This window comes from Rhinolophus sinicus, chromosome 9, assembly GCF_057876585.1.
Source record: "Rhinolophus sinicus isolate RSI-liver-muscle chromosome 9, RSI-T2T, whole genome shotgun sequence".
Taxonomy (NCBI): Eukaryota; Metazoa; Chordata; class Mammalia; order Chiroptera; family Rhinolophidae; genus Rhinolophus; species Rhinolophus sinicus.
In genome coordinates, this window is record NC_142509.1 from 14,743,806 (window position 1) to 14,768,510 (window position 24,705).

A 24,705-nucleotide genomic window follows, 5' to 3' on the forward strand; every position below is an offset into this window, starting at 1 on the left:
TGATGTGAGATAATTGGTTATCATGTGGAGAAGAAGAGGAAAGTAAATCTCTAACTCATAATGTATACAAAGACAAATTCCTAGTGGATTAAAGACCTACACAGAAAAGCAAAATGGCAAAGTTTTTGAAGAAAATACAGGAGAATATCTGTATGGTCTGGGTAAAAATTTTTAGTAAGACAGTTTAGGCTAATTTTTAAAAAGATTGATATGACTACACTGAAATTAAAACATCCTCGTTATTAAAAGATACCATTAAAATGAAAAGAAAAACAATAAACTGGGAGAAATACTAGTAACATATATAAGTAACAAAAGAACAGTATCTGGTATACTCGTATACAAAGAACTCTGAACCATTACAAAAAAAGATAAATGATCCAATAGAAAAATGGACAAAAGGCATTTCACAAAGGAGGAAAAATATGAGTGACACATAAACGTGAAAAGATGTTCAACCTTATTAGTACTCAGGGAAATAAATGTAGGTTAGGACCAGTGAAATAGCATTTAACACTTAAGAGATTGGCAAAATTCAGAAATCTGACAATACCAAGTGTTGGTTTGTTTTGTCAAACGTAGGAAGTAGGACTGGAGAAAGAAAAATATGTTGGAGAAAATGTTATTTGTCATCAATATTCCATTGTAGGCATACTTAAAAAAAATAGCCCCAGAGAATATCTGGGACCAAAAGCAAAGAGTTAGTTCAGAAACAAAAATGTTGTTCATGTATATGGTAGGAAGTAGGTTTATCAACCTACTCAGGACAGGTTTTTCGCCCAGGAATTTTTATAATCGGATTCCCTCCCCCTGCCCCCAAATCCTCCATCCCCGGAATTGACTATTTTCATGAAGGAATCTTATTTAGTTTTTTACTCCTTTACACCTTTTTCGTGTTAAAGTCTGAAATTTTGGCTTCACATGTTCTATATTTACAGTGGTCAAATGTGTATAGGACACCTATTGGAGAGCTTTCAACAGATTATATACATTCCTTTCTGGAGGACAGAAAGTCTATGTAGGAGAGGTTAGGAGCCCACAGCTATGAACAATTCTACTTTTTATTGACAGTTTTCCTTGGTGCGAGGTGAGAAGGGCACTAACAAGAAGGGAGTTATCTTTGTTCTAATCATTACTATCATGACCATATCACTACTGGCACGTGATTTTGCCAGCACTGCTATGTCAGTGTGTGAGTGTGTTCTCCACAGAGCTGCATGTAAGGCGTTGCTTAGAAACGCATGTATGAAAGATGTTTCTAAGACTGCTACTTGCACATGACATGGCGAACATTTACACAGTGGGATGAAATCATTTTGCCTTGTAGAAACCAATGTTCTTAATTTTCTGTGTGTGAATTACTTTTTAACAGACGGTGGACTCAAGCCAGTTATAGTTACAGCGCCAGCAAGTACCAAGGTGGTAGAAGGAGACTTTGTGACTCTGTCCTGCAATGCCACTGGAGTGCCAGTTCCAGTCATCCGTTGGTATGACAGGCGTGGATTGATAACCAGCCATCCGTCTCAAGTCCTTAGATCTAAATCCCGAAAATCACACTCACCAAGACCTGGGGGCTTTGACCTGGAGCCTGTCTACTTTGTTGTGTCCCGAGCTGGCTCCAGCTCTCTGTACATCCAGGCTGTCACTCCGGAGCATGCCGGGAAGTACACCTGCGAAGCTGCAAGTGAGCATGGCACCGCGAAGTCCGAGGCAGTCCTCACCGTGGGTGAGTTGCCATTCGTTGTTTTTTTTTAGATGAATAGTTTTCTTTGATAATAGGGGCTACAGTGCTTTGAAGTATTATTTTAATGAATCCAGCAATCTCTAAAGATATTTTTTCCCTAATGCAGTGACATGTAGAAGTGTAGGTTTTGGTATTTGGCCTTAATACGAAGGGAACAAACCTTGGTCTCCGTTTCTGATGGATTTGCTAAGCTTGCATTTGTCATAAAAAAGCTCTCATTTGGGAGGAAGCCCAAGGTCTGGCCCCTTTTTTGTAGTTAATGCATTTGGTTTTCTAAGCTACTGAAAATGTTGTTGCAGAGATTTTTCAGGTGAGCCCTTGATAGGTACAGTATCCACAGTGTACAGGGTTGGCTTTCATTGAGGAAGTAAGAGTCACGGTACCATTGAACAATACCTGCGTGTGCATTTCTCCATCTTACTCAATTATTTTTTTAATGGGATGAATAATATTAATCTTGTTTATTTTATTAATTTTTGGTGGTGATGACAAAAACTTTATATAATTTTTGAAGTACTGGCAATATAATAGCAATATTATTAAAATTAATTCAATTTTGACTTAATTCAAATTGAAACCTTACATCAGTGGGCATTTAGAGCAGTATTCCCGTCAAGTAGTCAGTTGAGTAGAGACTGTCACCATATTTGTCATGTGAGAGTCAGTGTCACAGAGCAGTGCCGCCGTTAGTTTTGGTAACTGAGGTCCCTGCCCTGGGCCTCTGCTTTGGAGGGCTTCATGGGGCTCTCTTCTGCGAGGATGTTCAGGTACCACACGTCAGAGTCCATGGGGTCCAGGGACTGTGTTTACCTGGAGCCTGGAACCCAGGTGTCTCCTTCTGTACAACAAGTCCAGGGCTTCAGAAGTCCCTGCTTTAGTTAGTTTACAGTCTGGTTCCACACAGCTCTTTTCCCTGGTTCGTCCTCCAGAGTGTGGGCCCCCCCCAGAGTGCAGGTGCCCTTAAACCAGAGCAGTGGCCAAGGGATGGTCCTTTGCAGAGAAGTGATGGTGAAGTACCCAGAGGGTTGATGTGTGCACTGGTCTTTCCATTTGCATGCACACAAGGACCCTAGCTCTGGATGAGGCTGGAGGTGGGAAGAGAAGACGGGAAGGCCAGGAACTCTTTTTATAGTCTGTGCTACTCCATGAATGCCAGAGGTGGGGGTGCGATGGAGGTTAAACACGTCGGCTGTGTTAGAATCCTGGCTCTGCCACCTAGGAGTTTTGTACCCTGGGGCGACTTACTGAACTTGGTCTGTGCGTGTTTCCCCATCTGTAACAGGTGTAGTGTACATGGTGTGATAAAAAAATACAGTGAATGTTTAAGAAAAATTATTACAGTAAAAGACACAAAGCCATTGTTCCCCCTCAAAATGTTCTCCCTTGCTTTGAGCACACTTATCCCATCATTCTCGCCTCTTTCTGAAGCAGTTCTGGAAGTCCTCTTTCATGAGTATCTTTAGTTGTGCTGTCGTGGCCGCCTCGATGTCCTGAATCGATTTAAAATGTTTTCCTTTTGTGATCATTTGATTTGGGGGAAGAGCCAGAAGTTGCCCGGTGCCAAATCCGGTGAATAAGGTGGGTGAGGACACACTCTAAGGTTTTTATTTGACAGAAGTTGCCATATACCAGAAGCGATGTGTGACACAGAGCCTTTCCATTGTGATCACAGAAATACGGTGACTGCTACACCAGGTGCCATCCAATGGAAAGGCAGGGATCTTCAATATGTGAAGTGGCGCATTGAACCTTAGTAACAGTGTGTGACAAGTTCAACTTGTTCGGTGCAGTTAGTCGGGTAAGAGCTACGGTTGAGAGAAGCTGTGTTTTACAGTGTGCTGTAAATCATCCTCCATCATGACAACACTCTGTGCCACACATCACTTCTGGTATATGGCAATTTCTCACAAATAGAAACATTACAGTGTGTCCTCATTCACTTTATTCACTGGATCTGGCACCGTGCGACTTCTGGCTCTTCCCCAAAGTCAAAATGACCAAGAACGGTAAATGTGTTGAATCAATTCAGGACATCGAGGCAGCCATGACAGGGCAACTAAAAACACTCACGAAAGAGGACTTCCAGGACTGCCTCAGAAAGTGTGAAGAATGATGGGATAAGTGTGTTCGAAGCAAGGGGACGTATTTTGAGGGGGATTAATGGCAATGTGTCTTTTACTGTAATAAATTTTTTATTTAAACATTCACTGTATTATTTGATCGCACTTCGTAGGTGCCCTGTTCATAGGGTTGATGTGAGAATTCAAGGAGTTAATATATGTGAAGTGCTTAGAATGGTATCTGGCAACAGAAACCCTTCAATAAATACTAAGTATTAGGTTATAATTATTACTGTCTAGTTATTATTAAATTGTAATTATCCCATGTAGTGGTTAAGGAAGGAAGAAATAGTTACTGAGTTTAGTAACCCTAAGAATCCTCAAGTAAAGAAGATAACTGAGTGTTGTATGAACTTATACATATATATGAATATGCGTGTGTGTGTGGGTGGGTGTGTTTATATATCTGCCAAGTAAAAGTAAGAGTTGCTCTACACAAAATGGTTTACTGTAAGACAGGTGTAATGCAGGTGCCGTTTGGGTGGCATGTAGCTGAAGTGATTATTTTATGTAAGTGTAGGGTAGAGGGAGCTGTGGAGGGCACAGTCATAACTGACGAAACGCTCACTTTCCATGTGATTCGAAGCCTTTAGAGCAGGGGTGTCCAAACTTTTTTCAACGTTTTTCACCAAGGGCCATATGCGGTAAAATACACAAACAGCCGGGCCACTCATTCGAGGTGTAGTACGTATTGCCTCACCTGGTTTATTTAAGTAAACTAAATATATTTTTGGAATTTGCTGCGGGCCAATTAACAATGGATCGCGGGCCGCAGTTTGGACACCCTGCTTGAGAAGATACATAAGGTACCTTGTGTACATTAGATCTTAGATCTTTAAGATGCTCCCTTCAGGATTTCTTCTGTCTTGAGAAATACCGTTGTTATGCATGGTAACCCCGGCACCTACATCCTACCTAAGTGGTCCTGCGTTGCCTCTTTCACATGCTAGCTAATAATTATTAAGATCCAGCTGGGTTTATTAACGCTCAGAACAGTCCAGAACAACCCGCTTCTTTTCACGGGAATCGGAATCTTGTTAAATTCCAGCATATTGACAGCCACTTACTTTGTTTATTGTGACGTGGGGAGTAGGCACAATCAGAAAGAAAGGTGACTGACCCTCCCCCAGCCCCTATTTTTTCCTTTCCAGAGACCTAGGGTTTGAAGGTCCTCGATGTACAAATATTTGTAGAGTGAGTTTAACTCTTCGAAACCATAATGGGAGTTTGGCCTGGGTTTCCTAAATAGTTTGAGGCGGAGGTTGCTCGTATGAGTGGTCACAGTGGGAATAACTTGGACAGATCTGGTTACATTCCCTGTTTGATTAGTTTCAATTCAGAGCCATTAAGTTCACTGCCACAGTTATAGGACTTAGAAAACCAGAGTTTTATCAATCTCTTTTCCAGCTCAAAAAACATTCTACCTTACAAAATGCTAGATGTCTGTTCTGACCATTTCCCTGAGCTCTTTTGAAGCTAAATTGAAATAATGTATGTGAAAAAAACTTTTGAAAGTACTGTTAAGGCCTTATAAATTGTGTCTACTATCTTGTCAGTGCTTAAATGATATTATTGGCAATAGCAGAGGAAGATTAATTGAATCTCCTTTTTAAAAATAGTTATGGAGGCAGCCGGATAGCTCAGTTGGTTAGAGGGCGGTGCTCTTAATTAACAAGGTCGCCGGTTCAATCCCCACATGGGCCACTGTGAGCTGCGCCCTCCACAACTAGACTGAAACAACTACTTGACTTGCAGCTGATAAAAAGTCGTGGTGCTTGACAATAAAATTGTAAATAAAATATGATTAGTAAATATGTCAATTTTAAAAGAAGGGGGTCCTTTCCCAGTAGCCTAAGCCCCAGCTAATCACCTCCACTTGCTAGAGAACATCTCCCTGTTAACAGGCACCAGAGCCACCCTTCACATCAGCCCACGCTCTGACTCACTAGGTAAACACGGCTGTTCCAGGAGCAATATTTTGAAGTTGTCTCAGTGAACTTAATTAGTTTTCTTCTATATTATTTTCTCACTAGCTTGTTTTCTTTGATTGAGGATGCTTCTGGGACACCTTTTCTCTCTGTTAAACAAACAAAGAACTGGCCTTACACTGTCAGTCCTGTTTTTTCTTGGTTCTATACTAAAGTGCAGTCTTCTCCTAAAAACACACCCACCTTTTACCAGAAATCTGACTTCATTGTGGAAAAGAAACTCTCACATTGTTTCCTGTGCTCCTTTCCTCCACAAAAGTAGTCAGAAAAGGAGACTTTTTTGTTGCCAGTATTAACAACACTTTAGAGAACCCAGGATGTCAACCCGTGGGTTTTATGCTGCGGTGTGTTTGAGTTCATACATCGCTCTCTCAGTTTTCCACAGCGGCACCACTAACACTCTCCTGCCAGCTGTTGTCACTGATCTCCCAGAACCCTAATTTCTTCATCTGTAACGTGGGAGTGTTACTGCCTAAGAATGTTGTTTTGAGAATTAAATGAGATTATGTTTATTAAATGGCTAGCGCAATGCTTGGCACATAATATGTGCTCAGTAATTCTTTTTTGATATATGCAACCTATTATTTCAGTGCAAATAAATTATTTTTACCTTCCTCTGTGTATTCTGCGTGTTTCTAGTACTGAGTATTAAGGCTGTCTGCCATTTTATCTTTCTTTAGATTGGCAGTTTTGGGGGCTTTTTTTTGAAGAAAGGATTTTTTTTTAACTTTTATTTATTTTAAGTGTGTTTTTCCAGGACCCATCAGTTCCAAGTCAAGTAGTTGTTTCAATCTAGTTGTGGAGGGCGCAGCTCACACTGGCCCATGTGGGGATCAAACCGGCAACCTTCTTGTTAGGAGCACCGCACTCTAACCAACTGAGCTAACCGGCTGCCCCCTAGATTGGCAGTTTCTTAATCCTCCTTTAGTTCTGTCCAGATAACATGGCTTGTTTGGAAATAAGTACATTCTTCTCTTATCGCTGCTAGTCTTGTTTCATGTCTTCCCTTTTCTTGAATGTAGATTGTTTTTTACGTGTATGGTAGGTATTTTAGTTATCTGTTGCTGGGTAACTTCCCCCCAAAGATTAATGGCTCAGAACAGCAGCCCCTTTATTATCTCTTACAATTCTCTGGGTTAACTAGATGCAACTGGGTGCTTTTCTGGCTTTGAGGTTTCCTATGGCATTGTAATCAGATGGCACTGGGGCTGGAACATCCAAAGTGGCTTCACTCCCATGTGTGCCACCTTCTGAGGACCGGAACCACGCCCCACTTCTCTCTCTGTCTCTCCATGGGCTGGCTGGGACATCTGTATGTGGCAGCACAAAACTGGATGTGCCAGGCTTTCTGAAGGCTTAAGGCTGGAAGATCACAGCCTCACTTGTCACCTCCAGTGGTGAGCGCCCATCACAGGGCCAGCCCTCAGTCAGCGAGGGAGGGGACTGCACAAGGGTGTGAATACTGAGAGGTATCTTTGGAGACTAGCCACCCAGTAGGTCATAGCTAACTCCTGATCATATCTTTACAATTTATGTCACCTTGTTCCCAAGGGAAGGCATTGCCCCTTGTGTTTCATTTACCAGCGAGAGTTAAAGCTCAATGTTCTCTAACTTAACATCTTCTGAGGTTAAGCTAGCAAATTGTTGTTGCAAAAGAGGAAATGTTAAAGTAGAACAAGGAAAAAATAACATCCTTTAAACCACTAAACTACTGCATCATATTGATTTTTCAAACAATGAGTTCGATCATTCATGAATAAAAGGTCTCTACTGGAGGTTAGATGTTTCCCTGAATTATAAATTGAAATGTTACCTGTTCCAACTTCTGAGGCTCCAATTGTGCTAACAATATCAGCGTGGGCAGTTAGATCACTGTATAGAGGACACTAAAGTAATAGATTGTTTCAAGCTGTCTCCTCTCTCTTTTTCTCCCTTTCTCTGCAGTTCCTTTTGAAACAAACACAAAAGCAGGACTAGTCACACCTTCTGAAGCCCCTCAGAAAGCTATAAGAGCTGGTTCAGAAACTGGATTATTGAGCCCATTTCCAATCAAGGAACATTCCAGAGCAGTGGAATCACCATCAGAGAAAAATGCTAGTGGTGCCTCTGTCCCTGATGCACCCATCATTCTGAGCCCTCCCCAGACCCACACGCCAGACACGTACAACCTGGTCTGGAGGACAGGGAAGGATGGCGGCCTGCCCGTCAATGCCTATTTTGTGAAGTATCGGAAGGTAATGTCTTCTCATTTATCACGCTTTTCTCATACCGTAACACCGGGTGGATGGGATACACTTACTATCTCCTACTTTTGTGGAGTGGCAGGAAACAGAACAAGATGTTCCAGGAGGACGAGTTTGAGAGAGAGAGCGATCCCAGCTGGATTGACCAGCTTATAAAAACAGAGAAAATGAAGTATAATAATTTCCCCCCAAATTGGGATTCTAAGAACCCAGTAACATCTTAACATTTTTGTTTTATCAAATATTTTAACCTCTTGGGTGTAAAGCTCTATAAATCACTTTTAAAAAGTTACCCCATTCTCTCCCTAAGATAGTAGGATACAGTTTATATACCAAAGAAAGCAGTCTCTTAATAGAAATAACCTTTAGAACAAAGTCCTCTGGAATAATCTCTGACAATTGTTTGCATTTCAAATTGTCTTCTTAATTGTATTAGAATCTTACATCATTTGATGATTTATTATAGTAAACCTTGGTCCTTTCACTTGATTTTTAGATGTTTTCTCTCCAGAGGCTTGTGTTAAAGCAAAATGAAAAAAATCTCCTCTCTATATTTAATGAGACTAGTGAATGAATGAAAGAGATGCATTCATATTTCAAATCATTTTCTCTGTTCAAGACATTTTGGTGTCCATCATTTAATAGTAATATTTTTAATATCTGGAAAAATTAACATATTTGAAAGCTTATTCGTTGTTTCTAACCCCATAATTGTAGGTGAAGAAAGTTTCACTAGAATTCTTTATCCACATGAAAACTTCCATGTAATGTTGTCTTTTGTTTTCATTAATGAAGATAGAATGGGTTGTATCTCTTTTTAATTTATTTCATCCAACACATATTGAGCAGTGTCAAGACATGAAGCAAGGATGCTGGAAATATATAATACATAATTACATAATCCATATACATACAAACATATTCTAATTTATCATATATTATGTATATTTTATGTATTATCATTAATACATACTGTTACATACTTATTTTATTCTCCCATTAGCCCAGTAAGAAAGGAGTATTGTTTCCATTACAAGTGAAGGGAACAAACTCTGGGATATCAAATAAAATGCCAGAGGCCGTAAGTTAGTGGTGAAGTAGCGGATCCAGGACTCTTTACAGTGAGAAACCCTACATTTCTGCTACAAGTCTTACATTTCTTATTGTGTCTCTTTTATTTCAAATGGGATATCACTTCCCCAAATTCACCTGAAATTGAATGACTTGGCGTGTTTATCAAATGTGAGTGGAAGCTTTTCCGGCCCTTTTTCTCCTTTCCTTAATGGCCTGTTTTCTCTTGAGTAGCTGGACGACAGTGTTGGTGTGACGGGAAGCTGGCACACGGTTCGCGTCCCAGGAAGTGAACACGAGCTCCACTTAACGGAACTAGAGCCATCTAGTCTCTATGAAGTTTTGATGGTAGCGAGAAATGCGGCAGGTGAAGGACAGCCTGCCATGCTTACTTTCCGAACTAGCAAAGGTGAGTGTGATCCCCCTGAAGAGGAATGATTGGCTGTCTTGATGTCACTTCATTAGTAAGTATCCTTTTGGGTAGTAGAGATTCTTAATTCTACAATTCTACTAATTTACTAGCCTACTAATTCTACTATAGTTTACTAATTCTACAATAAATTCATTAAATAAGCCTATGATAGTACCTTTTTGGGCCACATTTGGATGGTTATAGGATTCCGTTCCACCCAACATTGCATAGATATTTTTGAGAGCTCATGATACGTAAGGCCTTAGGGTAGGTGATGCAGGGCAAACAAAGATGATCAAGACAAGATGTGTCCGAGTGGAGCCTCTGCTTTGCTAAGAAAGGGAAGACAGCTACATAATCCAACTTAAGGCAAAACTGCAGGTCAGCTGATGTTTATTGAATGCCTTCTGTATTCCGGGCAATAAACACAATAGACAAAACTCCTTGTCCTCCTGGAGCTGACATTCTAGGTGCGAGACTTATACCTAAGTTAGAAGTGCATTAGAGGGTGGTGAGTGTTAACCAGAGAAATCAATTAGGGGATGGATACAGGAAGTACATGGGGGGCCGTTGTCACAATTTACAGAAGTGGCTGGAGGACAGCACAGTAAGCAGTCGACAGCAGAGCAGGACATTAAGGAGGCGAAGTGGAAAGCCAGCTGGCTTTCTGGGGAAAGAACATCCCAGGAGAGAGAATAGCCAGTGCAAAGGCCCTGGGGTGGAGTGTGCTGGTGTACCCTCGGAACACTGAGGGGGGTCACTGTGATGGACCAGAAAAGTGAGGAGAGTATTCAGGGAGGAAGGTGACAGATGTACCCTCGGAACACTGAGAGGGGTCACTGTGATGGACCAGAAAAGTGAGGAGAGTATTCAGGGAGGAAGGTGACAGATGTACCCTCGGAACACTGAGGGGGGTCACTGTGATGGACCAGAACACTGAGGAGAGTATTCAGGGAGGAAGGTGACAGATGTACCCTCGGAACACTGAGGGGGGTCACTGTGATGGACCAGAACACTGAGGAGAGTATTCAGGGAGGAAGGTGACAGATGTACCCTCGGAACACTGAGGGGGGTCACTGTGATGGACCAGAACACTGAGGAGAGTATTCAGGGAGGAAGGTGACAGATGTACCCTCGGAACACTGAGGGGGGTCACTGTGATGGACCAGAACACTGAGGAGAGTATTCAGGGAGGAAGGTGACAGATGTACCCTCGGAACACTGAGGGGGGTCACTGTGATGGACCAGAACACTGAGGAGAGTATTCAGGGAGGAAGGTGACAGATGTACCCTCGGAACACTGAGGGGGGTCACTGTGATGGACCAGAACACTGAGGAGAATATTCAGGGAGGAAGGTGACAGATGTACCCTCGGAACACTGAGGGGGGTCACTGTGATGGACCAGAACACTGAGGAGAATATTCAGGGAGGAAGGTGACAGATGTACCCTCGGAACACTGAGGGGGGTTACTGTGATGGACAAAAAAGTGAGGAGAATATTCAGGGAGGAAGGTGACAGCGTGGCCAAATCACACAGCGCCTTATCTATGTTGAGTTTGACTCTGAGTGAACTGGAAGCATTGGAGGAATTTGAGCAGAGCTGTGACATGACCTGCTGTATGTTTCAATGGACAGTCTTGGCTGCGGGGTAAGGAGGAGGGCAAGGGAGTAGGCAGAGACCAGAATATGACAACTACTGGGAAAGACTTAACAGAGAAAATGACAGCGGTGCACAGAGAAAATACACTTTTTCAGTGGGTGGCTTGTGAGGGTAGGCTTGATGGAAAAGATGCCATCACAGCTTGACTATAAACGAACAAGAAGACTTCCGTGAGCAGATGCGGCATTATAATCAAAGGAGATGTGATGATTCGGAAGAAATTATCAGTTGGCTTTTGAAAAATGCCCTTTCATCTAGTTACTGAGACTGGCCAGCAAAATAATGAGTATCTCTTACTTGAAATGTATTTTGAGTTATTTTTCATAATTAGTCCTTAGTTGTTTATAGAATTTGATCTATAAATACTGAATAATAAGCATGTGTTTCAGTTTTAAAATAATTTTTGCCTCTTGAAATTTTAAAACTTGCCAATTTTCCAGTGAAGAAACTTAGCACAAGTTCTTTAATTATGAATTGTTGTTTTAGAATTAAAATGTACAGTAAAAAGAAACATGGACGAATAGTTTGAAAACCTTTATTCTAGGCATTGGACTTTTTGACATGTGTTGTTTTCTGTATGTAAATTAAAGTTAACCTGATAAAGAAAGACACATTCTAGTTTTCCCTTTAAGGTACTAGACAAAGACAAAGTAATTTTTAAAGTCAGTTCCTCAGAGTAGCTAAGTATTTACAATGTAGGTCCTAAATTTAGACACTGTAGCAGATAAGTTCATATATTTATATTTATGTGCCAGTTGAGTTCGTAGTATCTTTACATGGGAGTTTTATGTTACAGCATATGTTTTTTAACCTTTCTAGAGAAAACAACGTCCTTGAAAAACGCCCAGGCATCCTCTCCTCCTGTGGGTGTTCCGAAGCGCCCGGTCATTGCAGAGGCTGCAGACCACTTTGGAGTGGTGCTGACAGACTCCAGGCACAGTGGAGGTAAGGAGAAGACGCTTCATGTTTTTCATTTTGTTTGTTTACAAGTGGAACTGACGTGGTTCAGATTATTTGGGGGGTAGAGTGGGATGGGGGCTTGTTTATTATTCCGATTACAGCCTACCATGTCGCTCTTTTAGGCCCTATTTCAACTTTTTTTTTTAATGTCCTGTAGTATTCAAATCTTGGTAACCCAGTATCATGATTGGGATTTAAGATAATACACTCAGATTCAAAATGTTCCGCTGCTAAGTTTTTATAATTCACAAAAAGGATTTTTCTGTCTCTTCTCTGGCAAGGAAACCAAATTTGTATTTTGAACTCTTGAAAGTCTAGCTTATTTTGTCTGTGTGACTTATCAACGTACATGGTGGTACCTATAGTAAGATTTAGATTTTTTGGTTTGTTTTTCTTTAGTTGAATGATGATAAGTCATACTCAGTTTCATTGCTGTAGCTTGTCAGTCTTATGGTTTTTAGATGCTGTAGCAGTAAAATCTTCAAAGGACTTTTTTTTACTATTTAAATTTCACATTTATCAATTCTGTAGTTACAGTAGTGGACACTGTACTAAACGCTGGCACAGCAGAGAGAAAATAAATCTTGCCTTCAAGAAGTTTACTGTCTAGTGGATGACACACAACTAAACCAGTAACAATCTAGTGGGTAATGTGGGCAAATTAACCCATAACAATGAACAATATAGAGGGTGATATGGACAAAAGAACCTGTAACAATGATTTGGATTCATTATGCCTGAGAGTCTACCCATGGTATAGTGAGATCGCAGGAGAACTACCCGAATCACCCATTTGATACAGAGGAGGCCAAGTGGTGGAAAAACGGGCTCCCTGAGCTTCGTCGCAAAGACAAGAAAGCTACAGCTGGAGGAAGAACTCGGAAAAGCGATTCTCGGCAAAGGCAGCTTTTTGTGTAAAGAGACAGATGAAGGACATGTTGTATTTCACTTAGAGATTCTGAGATTGGAGATTTTATTTAGTGTGATTGGTTGCTGTGGGAAGTGACACAAGAGTGAGGGAAGGGGCCGGGTGGGGGGGGGGGGTGCCTTGTATAATACACTTAAACAGTTAATCCGTCCCTGAAAGCTATAAAGTACCCTAAAGGATTTTAAAGAGGAGGAAAGAAGGTATGGCAAAAGATGAGGCTAGAGACATGATGAGGATAGTGGTGGTGTGAATGGAGAAGGGGACAGATTACGGGAACTGACACATTGAATGAGAGGGAGAAATGGTGACCTGGGCTTGGGCAACTAGGCCCATCTCCCAAGCTAGGTGGTAAGAATTTTTAGGTGGAGATTATGGATTCAGTTCTGGAAATCATGAGTTTGGAGTTAGCCAAGCAAAGATAACCGTAAGAAGTGATGTATGCGGAAGGTAGCTTATCTGTTTTATAAATTAGGAAACTGAGACTCAAGACGGTTATGAAAATGATCCAGAAAGTGGAGGGACTGCTATGCAAATTCAGACTTTTTAGCTCTACTATAGCGTTCTTTCTTTTATCCGTTAACTGTCACATGCTGTTTCCTTTAGATATTGCAGATATTCTTCTCTGTAGATATTTTTTTCCCTAATAACTTTCTTTTCCTGTTGGTCTGTGGTGTTCTTTGATGAGTTTTAACCCCCATGTGAATCAACACAAGGAAGTTGTTTGGTTATCTGGTATTAAAAAAGAGATTCACTAACAGTTTTATTCATTCTGTTTCCACTGCTTTCTAACTTGAAAGGAATACAGTAAGTACCACTCAAAGTTGCCTGCTTTTAATATATTCCTCCATTAAGCAATTTGTTTCGAAAATGCCACAGTGTTCTTCGTACAAGTACCAAACACAGCACCATTTTGTTCTTTCTCATGCAGGTTGAAGATGTGTTGAGACAGAGGGTGTTGCTTGAGGAGTGTGGCACAGGCTTGATAGAGACAGGGCTCCCTTGGTGACTTCACCAAAGCAATATAACCCCCAAAGCAATATAACCCCCAAAGCAATATCACCAAAGAGTGGGTCGGTCCTCCCTGGTTTGGCTCTAGAAACTCGATGATCAAGATGCCAGAAGAGAGTCATTGGTCTCTTGAGAGCCAGCTCACTTTTACGAAATTTACAACTTTTTTTTTTACAAAAAGTTGATTAATGTGAAACCAGAATGGCAGCATGCTAATTTGTGATGTAACTGTCATACAGACCAGGTTGAGTCCTTCAGCGTTCTGTCCCTGTAGGAACCACATGGGAAGCCAGTTAGAACCACACGATTGCTTGGTCAGCAAAAAGAGTTAGATGCGTGGTTTGAATGGCTGATGTTTCCACCTGCCGCAGAGTTTAGACCGTCTGATCTGTGGGTTAGGACATGCCCTCCCCTTTCAGTGCGAACTGAAAACTGCTAGACATTAGCTCTCTGACCCCCTTTTTCTCCGTGTTCATGTGGATCGTCTACTTCCTGACAGCATTTCTTTATTTAACTGCATATCCTGACTTCCTGCTTTCCTCCTGAGCAGCATCCTCTCTTCCCGTTATTATCAGTGTTGAATTTATTAATCAAATTTTATCTCTGTTTACCACTTGCAGTCTGTTTTTTTAGAGTAGTATTCCTATAGCTTTGAGATGTGTTAAGATAGGATAGTAATAGCTAATATAATAATCTGTAGATTGTCTGCTGAATGTGTTTTATGTAGCTTGGATTGATAAAGAAAAACATTTAAATAAGAACACAATTTTGAAAATTTACTATAAATTATAAATGCAGTCAGACTTGAAGCACCAAATAATAATTACTTACACACATTTTAGCCATGAATCCAAAATAGCATGATCACAATTATCGTACTCACTGACTTTCAGTTTTTCAGAGAGAATTGTCAAGTTTATAGATTATTTTTACTTTCCTTCCTTTTATTTCCTGTATTTGGCCATTTCATTGTCTTTTAACAGACAGGAAGATAGTCATAATACTATCAACTCTGAGAAAGTTGGAGGAACCTTTAATAAAATGATGTTTGGGAACTTATCCCTTTTAGTTTGAATTATTCTTGTCTCTGACACCATGGGTTATTGAAGTGAATTTTTCTCTTTTTAGTTCCAGAGGCCCCTGATCGGCCTACCATCTCCACTGCATCAGAGACATCCGTCTACGTCACTTGGATCCCTCGGGCCAATGGGGGTTCTCCAATCACTGCCTTCAAGGTCGAATACAAACGAATGAGGACTAGTGATTGGCTTGTGGCAGCTGAAGATATCCCTCCTTCCAAGCTTTCTGTGGAAGTTCGTAATTTAGAGCCAGGTAGTAATATTCAAACTTCCCTTTTTTACCATCCTTGCTGACTTTAGATGCATATTTTTAATAATCGTGTAGTCTTCTAATTGTAAAAGTAATGCAAGCTTAATGCATAAAAATTTGAAAATAAAGAAAATATAAAGAAGAGATTAAATCACCTGAAAACCACCCATCCAGAGATAACCATCGTTTACATTTTGGTGTATCTCTTTCTAACCTTTTTTCTCTTTTTAATACAAACAGGGATCGTGCCATAAATTGTTTTGTGACCCTGTTTTCCTCATACTATATCATGCATTTTCCAGTATCATTAAAAATTCTTCAAAAACTCAACTTTTAATAACTGTGTATCTTCCATATAAATATACCGCAGTTTACTTAACCCACTCTTTATTTCTGGGTTTTAGCTTATTTCTAACAGCAAATGAGTAGAAACAATGTCGTGGTGACATCTTGGCGTGTATGTGTGTGTATGTGATTTGCTACGAATGAATATTTTAAGAGGAAAATTGTTTGTTATTTGACTATAGTTGTTTGCCGACGATGCTTCTCAGCATAGTTATTATACTCAGTGCTTAGACTTACAGAGACAACACTAACACTTTGTTCTGTAAATTTTGTTCAGCAGAGGAACTCTGCCCCACCCCTCTATATATGGGAAAATTAAACCATAAAAGAGAAATGGCAGTGACCACAAATAACACTTTCTTTTACTTGTTTAGGTTTCATGACCAGTTTTATTTATGAATTCTAAAGTGTGCATTAGTGGCAAATGCCTGTGTTTGTCTAGGAACGTGAGCTAGGTGTAGTTGGTAGAAGGTGGCAGTTTTAAATGTGGGTGAAGCTAAGTGACATTTTACAGACGGAAAACATTGTCTTTAGAAGCCCAGTAGTTATTTTTGAGCTATTAGAAAACTTGCTGTAGGAGTCTGACTTATTCTTTAGATTCAGATTTTCAGAAACTCACAACTCTTTGTGTTTTGGGTTTTTTATTAAGTTCTTAAATCTAATACAAATAAATACTTTCTGCTCCCTCTCTGTATTCTCTTCCTGGAGGAATCACAGTGACATCACCCACATGGCACCGCTTCATAAATGTATTCACCAGGTTAAACCACTTCAGTTGTGTCTTTCAAAGGGAAAAGAATCTGGTTTTGAGCACAGAGACTTCAACTAATACTGTATTTGGTGGGTGTGACATTAGAACAAGATGGTAAAGAGAGCAGATGTGCTTTTTCCTGTTCTCTGCCTGCCCCCTTCTGTGAGAGATCTCATTAACATCTCATGGTATTTAGATCTTGGAATCTTGAGTACAATGCATTGAGCAGCTACTACTAGTTGATAGAAATTGGCAAGTGGGCTGAAGTCTATTTACCATATAGGCTTTAGAGTATGTATTGCTAAGGCACAATTGTCATATTTTGAATATTGTACATTCAGTTGTCTTATGACAGCTTTTTTAAAACTCTGGGTTTTTTTTCTCTCCTCAAAAGGTTCAACATATAAATTTAGGGTCATTGCTATCAACCATTACGGTGAGAGTTTTCGGAGTTCAGCATCTCGTCCTTATCAGGTGGCTGGGTTCCCCAATCGTTTTTCTAACCGTCCAATAACTGGACCTCACATTGCATACACAGAAGCTGTCAGCGATACTCAGATCATGCTAAAGTGGACGGTGAGTAAAACGTCTTCTCTAATGAGAAGATTTTCTGGTTTGGCCATGTTAATCAATTTAATGTGTTCTTGTGATATAATGTGATGAACAGCAAATTTTTAAACTTTTAAGTGAGGGGAAACTGAAGGGCACAGATATTTGTCTAAAAGAACATATGATAAATGGTGCAGGGTTAAAAGAACATATGATAACTGTCGCCTCAGTTCTCATCCAAGTGTTCACTTAATTGCCATTTCGGGATTTATTCATTTTGTACCAAATGTACTTTTATGCCTTTGAACTTTGTGACTAAAATATATTGCACATATATTGCTTTATTTTTGTTTAGTCCTGCAGTAAGCTAAATGTTCTTAAATACCTTTGAATTAAATTAAAAATGGCCATCAAGGATGTTTACAAAATGAATCTGGAGAAATATTACCACACAGATAAATTAATCTTAATGCATTTGAAGGTTAAATTTATTTTTGTCTTTGACAAGTCTTTGCTTCTACTTTTTAGTATATTCCATCAAGTAACAATAACACTCCCATTCAAGGATTTTATATTTATTACCGGCCAACAGATAGTGACAATGACAGTGATTACAAGAGGGATATTGTAGAAGGTAAGTCCCATTGGCGAGTGCGTCCCAATAAAGGAATTTTGGAGGGAGAGGGTTTATAAATATTATGAAAAACATCATCCCAGGTTAGGATAGAGTGAAAAATGAAGTGGCCTATTTACTATTATTTTGAATTTTTCCCAAAGAAAGGTAATTTTTTCAACTTAATATATATAGTAGCTTACATTTTGGTTCTCAGGACCCCAGTTACAAAAGTATGGGGAGACAGGATTTATCAGTAGTTCATTTAAAAAGAATTTTTGTTTTCTGTTTTGTTTAAATGAATAGTGACTTGGGTATAAAAATTAACTGCAACTTCTAGCTATATTTTTTAAAAATAATGACTCAATCCGTAGTCCCACTGAAGTGTGTACTAGAATGATCATATCTTGAGCATGTTATCCACTTTTAGAGATGCTGAGAAGTTGGAATATATAGAGAGGGAAAAACAGCCAAGATGGTGAAACTCCCTTTCTACTGCATTTAAAATGTAATGCAGAACTGTGCATATGGTCTGAAGGCCCCCGCATGATCTGGCTGGCCCCCGCCGATACCTTCAGCCATGTCTCATGCCCCTCGTCCTTTCTCACTGTGTCTTGTGTCACTCACTGGCCTTCTTTCAGTTTCCATGTGTACACCAGGAGCTTTCTTGTCTCAGGGTCTTGGCACATGACAATACCTGCTACCTGCTGAGCTCCTCTCCCAAGGCTTTATCTAGGTTCTCCAGATAAAGGAGTGTGTGCTTAAATGTTTTCTCCTCAGACAACCTCCTCCCACTTACCTGAGATACCCTTGTTATGATTTCTAATTGTGCCCTTTATGTTTATGTCATAGACATTGATCATAGTTTAAATGTGTGTGTATGAATGAAATTATTTGCTTAAAGTTTGTCCTCCCACTAAATGTTAGCCCCCTATGGGCAAGGGGCCTTTTCCCCACTGCTGTATCCCCAGTCCGTACAATGGTGAGCTGCTCAGTATTTATTGAATGAATGAATGAATGAACGAAGTCCAAAAAGAACAATGGAATGTCTGCGGATGATCAGGCTGGAAAAAAGACGACTAACAAGCAACATGACAGCTGTCTTTAGGTATTTAAGGACTGTTACGTGGAAGAGGAACTCAGTCAGTTGGAGGAGGGGCAGTTAAAAGGAAATAGTGTGAAGGAAGAACCCTCTAACGCAGCATTTCTAGCAAGTTCTCTCACACAATAATAAACTCCCTAGTTTTGGAGGTACCGTCAGTAATATCTCGGAATGGATTCATGCTTTGTGAGGAAGGCTTCTTCCAAGGTCTTTTTTCACTCCAAGGTTCTGAGGTCTTTGAAATATTAATGTGCTAATGGACCACGTCTGAAAATTGCGCTAGGCCAAGGTTATTTTCATATGACTTCTTGACATCAAATACTGCACATAGTTTTTGTTGTAAGTGGTCCTACAATAAAGTACTTTAAACATGCATATCATATTTCTTTAAATGGTGTAGCATTCCTTTTAATGTTTATCCAGTGGAATTACTTTTGTAATATAATGGAAAATTTATCATCTGAGTTTTAATACCTAGCGCATATTAGGTGTTCAGTACGTATTTGTTGAATGAAAGAATGGTTGTTTCTCTTTTCTTAATGTGGAAAAGTAGAAAAGAAATTAGTCCCTAAAATCCTCTTTAAACATAAGGAACTGTGGAAGTGGGGAAAGATAATTATTAATGGCAAAACGATTCTGTGAAGTCCAGATAACAGCTTCTTAAAGGAGAAGTGATTGGAAGAAGCATCAGGGGACCTTTGGGTGCCAGTAATATTCTCTTTCTTGACCTCGGTGTTGGTACCATGTTCAGTTTGTGAACATTCAGTGAGTGGTACAGTCATGGGTACTTTTCCATTTGCGTATTTTACTTCATACAAAGGCTATTTAAAAAAATAAATAGAATTGTTGTGACTGTTAGACATTTTATTTCTATCTAAGCCTTCATTTTAGTTTAGCTGGGTTAGGAGAGTGGGGCTGTCAGATTTTTTTTTTTTTAAAGATTTTATTGGGGAAGGGGAGCAGAACTTTATTGGGGAACAGTGTGTACTTCCAGGACTTTTTTCCAAGTCAAGTTGTTGTCCTTTCAGTCTTAGTTATGGAGGGTGCCATTTAGCTTCAAGTTGTTGTTCTTTCAGTGTTAGTTGTGGAGGGCGCAGCTCAGCTCCAGGTCCAGTTGCCGTTTGCTAGTTGCAGGGGCCACAGCCCACCATCCCTTGCGGGAGTTGAACCGGCAACCTCGTGGTTGAGAGGACGCGCTCCAACCAACTGAGCCATCTGGGAGCTCAGCGGCAACTCAGCTCAAGGTGCCGTGTTCAATCTTAGTTGCAGGGAGCACTGCCCCCCATCCCTTGCGGGACTCGAGGAATCAAACTGGCAACCTTGTGGTTGAGAGCCCACTGGCCCATGTGGGAATCGAACCGGCAGCCTTAGGAGTTAGGAGCACGGAGCTCCAACCGCCACCGGACTGGCCCCCTTAAAATCTTTTGACAGCAGTTAAACATATGTTATAAGATAGTTTTAAACAGGTCAGATGTAAATAAAACGAGCATCCCTCTCTTTTTCTCTCTTTCTCTTCCCCCTACCTCACTCACTCACTCACTCACTCTCCCCTACCCTTCCTAGTTCTCCTCTCTAGAAATATCCACTGGTAAACAGGTTTAAATTATGTTCTCTAGTTAAAGTTTTGAACTTTTACGAGCTTGTGTGATGTGAATATTGAGTGTGGAACTGGGAAATTACTTTAAAGGAGCTTTTGTATCCAGCAGTAAACGTCTGTGAGTGTGAGTTTTGCCTGATGGTTCACAGAGAACTTGTTTATAAACGTAATAGATGGAGCAGTTAGATGTTTAAGTGGGTTTCACTGTGCTGTGTAATTTGCTTATTCCTTATTTTCAAGTTTATGCATTTGAAATTCTTTTTGTGGCAGTTGGAAACTATTGGCCTGTTCTCCCAAACCAACGAACAAAAGTATTTATCTTTTGTATGTAAAGCTGTCCTGAAAGTTTTAGGTTACTTATGTATATTGACTCAAAATTGTTTAAGCTTTTGAAAAAAAAATTGAAACTCAATTACATTGTTAAAGGATACAATAAAAGAAGGACAATTATATTAACTTATCCTATTTCTGAATTAAGTTCCACATTGAGATAAACTGTAAAGTGTTTCTAGCATACCAGTACGCTTGTGCTGAATATTTTTGTCTTGTAAAGTTTAGTTGAGTTTCAAATAAATCAGAGTAATCAGTCATCTGATCGCTTAAGTTTGTGCTTTGGCTTCTTACCTTCTCTAAAATATCCTTTGCGGAAAAAATTGTCTGTTAAGCAAAGGATACATTTTGGTTGACTTTAAACCTAATAATGCACTTAGTTGTCTTATTCATCAATGATCAGTAATAACGCTTTATTTCTGCTAATATTTCCTGTAATTTTAACCATTGGAATAATTACCATAACAATGGAATATTAATCTAACAAGATATGTACTATTTTAACTATTTTCTCTTGTTAGTAACAAGAAACTTAGTTTGATTCCATTTTTACTATTGCTATGAAAGGAAAACTTCAAATCTAGTATAGTAATTATTCAAGAGAATGTTTATAGTTAGGTAAGTGTGGGGCTGGGCCAGAGAAGACCTAAGGATAGAGACAAAAATAGAAGTTTTTAAGAAAGATTTTGGAATTTAGAAATAGGTCTATTCTAGTCTCAACCAGATTTTGAGTCAAGTTTCTTTTAAGGTTCTCTTTACATTTATAAATGAGGCATAGATTTCCTCATTTATTGAGCCTTTCCAGAGACCCTTGATCCTAAAACAAGCAGGTTCTCTATCTTATAAAATCTCTATCTTATAAAATATGGGTCTTTATGAATGAGGGGTTTTGTATTGGTGACCTGGAACAGGGGCTGTGCTTCCGGACTGAAATATTTTTGTCTGTGTTGGATTAGAAAAGAACCTGCTGCTATCGGTCTCGTCAGCCAAATAGATCTGACTTGTATGTGTAGTTTTATTTTGTTTCATTTCCCCCTTTAATTAATTCTTAAGTCAGTTGGTGGTATAGTTGAGTTTCTAAGAAACAGTGGAAACAGTTTGAAGAGGTATTTTCTAAGAGGGATTAAAGGTGCTTGAAGAGTTAATTAAATCTGGCAGAAGTGTCCTGTTTATTAAAGTTTGTCACAGGTCCATGGAAGTAAAAATGGAGAGTGATTTATACTTGAGTGTTCAGTTTAGGAGTGTTTCTAAATGAAATGTTGGCTGTGTGCCTTGGATAACAGAATAATTCTATTAGAGATACTTGTGTGGTTTAGAGACCCTGACCAAAAGAAAAGAAATAGTGGGAGCAAGTAGCCAAGAGTTTTCTGTAGTGGATTTTGCTTTTCGATTATTCTCGACCATTTATTCAGGCATTTATTTCTATGTCCGTTCATGTCACGTTCATTACAACACAACTGAGAGTTTCACTGAGGCTTGTCTTATAAATGGTCACTTGTTCTGGGAAAGGCACCATTTGCTGATCTCACATACAGTATTGCTTTCTGGTGGGTGGACAGAGTGGATTGACTTGCTGCACTGAAATAGAGGATCAACAGACTTGAGGATTGTTTTTTTTTAACCCATGGATAAAATTAACATGTAAGATTCACCACTAATTATTTGTAATGAAACAAAGTATTGCTACCAACACAGGAATAGGTTTAATTCTGTTTATCGCTATCAATCTTTTCATGCCATGTAATAGAAGTGCTATTTATCTGTGGTGCATCACTGACATACTGAATATTAAGTACATTTTTATTGCGCAAACTATATGGTAATGGAGACTGCTCCAACCTTATTCTGGAATTATTAAGTAAGTATATTGACAGTACCATTTAGGTTGTACGGTATGTGAACCTTATCTTTTATTTTCCTTTCTAGGTTCAAAGCAGTGGCACATGATTGGGCATCTGCAGCCAGAAACCTCCTATGACATTAAAATGCAGTGTTTCAACGAAGGAGGGGAAAGCGAGTTTAGTAATGTGATGATCTGTGAAACAAAAGGTAGGACGGGGTGAGAATTTGTGCTTTTTCCCTCAACAGTGCTAGAATTCTAAACTCTGGATCATTCCTCCTGACTATAGGTATATTTACCTACAAATGGTCAGTATCCTGCTTTGGACCATTTTCTAGGTGCGTACCTTTAGAGTGTCCCAACAGAAAGTACAATATGTTCATTAGAGCATTTGTCTAAAAACTAATTTACATAAGCATCAATCATGTTCATTCATTTCTGTGTCACTGAATAAATCACTTCCCTTCTCTTTTTCTCCATCAAGAGAATAGAAATATTTGCTGACTAATTTCTGAGAATGTCATGAGAAATAAAATACTAACAAGCATAAGAATTTTAAGGACAAGTGCAACATGTTTAAAATGGTTTCTTGAATGACAAATATGTATAACACTACGTGTTTAATTAAATATAGTAGTTAAGTTCAGCATTTGCAGTTGCTAATTCTAAATTGAAGTTCTCAATTCTGCCTACATATATAGATTAACTGAAATATTGGATTGGTGGAAAAGTAATTGCGGTTTTTGCAATTTCTTTTTTAACCCTTTAAACCGCAATTACTTTTGCACCAACCTAATATTACCATCTTTAAAAACAGAAGATACCACAAGTGAATAATGGAAACAGCTAATGTGGGTATTTACAAAGCAAAAGCACTCGTGTCCAGTCTCAGTTAATCTGACAGAAAAGAGACTCTTTTCCTTGTGTCTATTTTTAAGAACCAGGAAAACTTCCCAGTCCTAGTAGATTCCCCCACCCCCATGTCTCATTGGCCAGAACTCGGTCACATGTGTTGTAGTCACTCCCTGGGATGGGGTGATGGAGCAGGGTCTACTCCAGCATTCTGTGGGGCTCAGTGGATGCCTAAACAAAGCTGTGGCTCTGCTAGCATGAGAGAAGAAGGCTGTTGAATGGGCTACGCGGTCACTGGTCTCTGCTACAGGTGATTTTATTATCCAGATTTAAAATGAGAAAACTGAAACTCAGGAAGATAGAATTATAAAGCCAAGACTTAGTCCCATGTTTTAATTCTATATAATGTGTCTTTCTTCTGCAAAATCCACATATTAAATCAACATTTAAACACATACAAGGTCATACAATTAAGTTTGCAAACTCATCCTAGAAAAAGTACTACATGACTCATTGCTGAATATCACTATGGTCACCTTCGAAGTTCTCCCCTTGGGAAGCTATGCACTGATGCTTGCACCTAGTCCACCCTTCAAAGCAATTTTGGAACTCTTTTTCTGGAATGGCCATCAGAGCTGCCATTGTATTACCCTTGATGACCTGAATGTCATTAAAATGTCTTCCTTTCAATATTTCCTTTATCTTCTGGTAAAGAAGTCATTGGAGGCCAGAACATGTGAGTAGGGAGGGTGTTCCAAAACAGTTATTTGTTTACTGGCTAAAAACTCCCTCATAGACAGTGCTGTGTGAGCCGGTGCATTGTCGTGACACAAGAGCCATGAATTGTTGGTGAAAAGTTCACTTCCAGATAGTAAACTTGGTTAACTGTTTGTCCAGTTGGTACAAATTCATAACGAACAATCCCTCTGATATCAGAAAATGTTAGCGACATCAGTGCAACACGTTTGCAAACTTAACTATCAGACCTTATACATAGACCTGTAGACTTACCTTGATTTTCACTTGGTTAGCACATATTTAAGTGTCTTTTGTACCAGACACTGTGATGTATTAATGGGCATTTCTTACTAGCCTCTAGAGGGCTGTGATACTCAGAGCAAAATTAAATAAAAATGAAATTTATCCTCTCTGTCCCCAAGACATTTAAGAATCTAGCCAGGCAAAACCTAAAACACAAACAGCAATGTTGTCACTGTGTTGTTTAAGTAGTGTTATGGTCTAGCTGTGTCTGTAATAGTATT

General features: G+C 39.5%; 1 protein-coding gene across 3 annotated transcripts in view; it reads left to right on the plus strand.

Moving 5' to 3' along the window:
• The window catches only part of CDON (cell adhesion associated, oncogene regulated), a 95,160-nt gene that overhangs the window by 44,543 nt on the left and 25,912 nt on the right, over positions 1–24,705 (plus strand). For all 3 annotated transcript variants that reach the window (XM_074321820.2, XM_019710508.3, XM_074321819.2), the window contains exons 8-15: positions 1,373–1,726; positions 7,797–8,086; positions 9,401–9,575; positions 12,059–12,184; positions 15,264–15,467; positions 16,955–17,136; positions 17,638–17,743; positions 22,678–22,800. In XM_074321820.2, the coding sequence (XP_074177921.2) occupies positions 1,373–1,726; positions 7,797–8,086; positions 9,401–9,575; positions 12,059–12,184; positions 15,264–15,467; positions 16,955–17,136; positions 17,638–17,743; positions 22,678–22,800 (1,560 nt within the window). The remainder of the gene's footprint in view (positions 1–1,372; positions 1,727–7,796; positions 8,087–9,400; positions 9,576–12,058; positions 12,185–15,263; positions 15,468–16,954; positions 17,137–17,637; positions 17,744–22,677; positions 22,801–24,705) is intronic.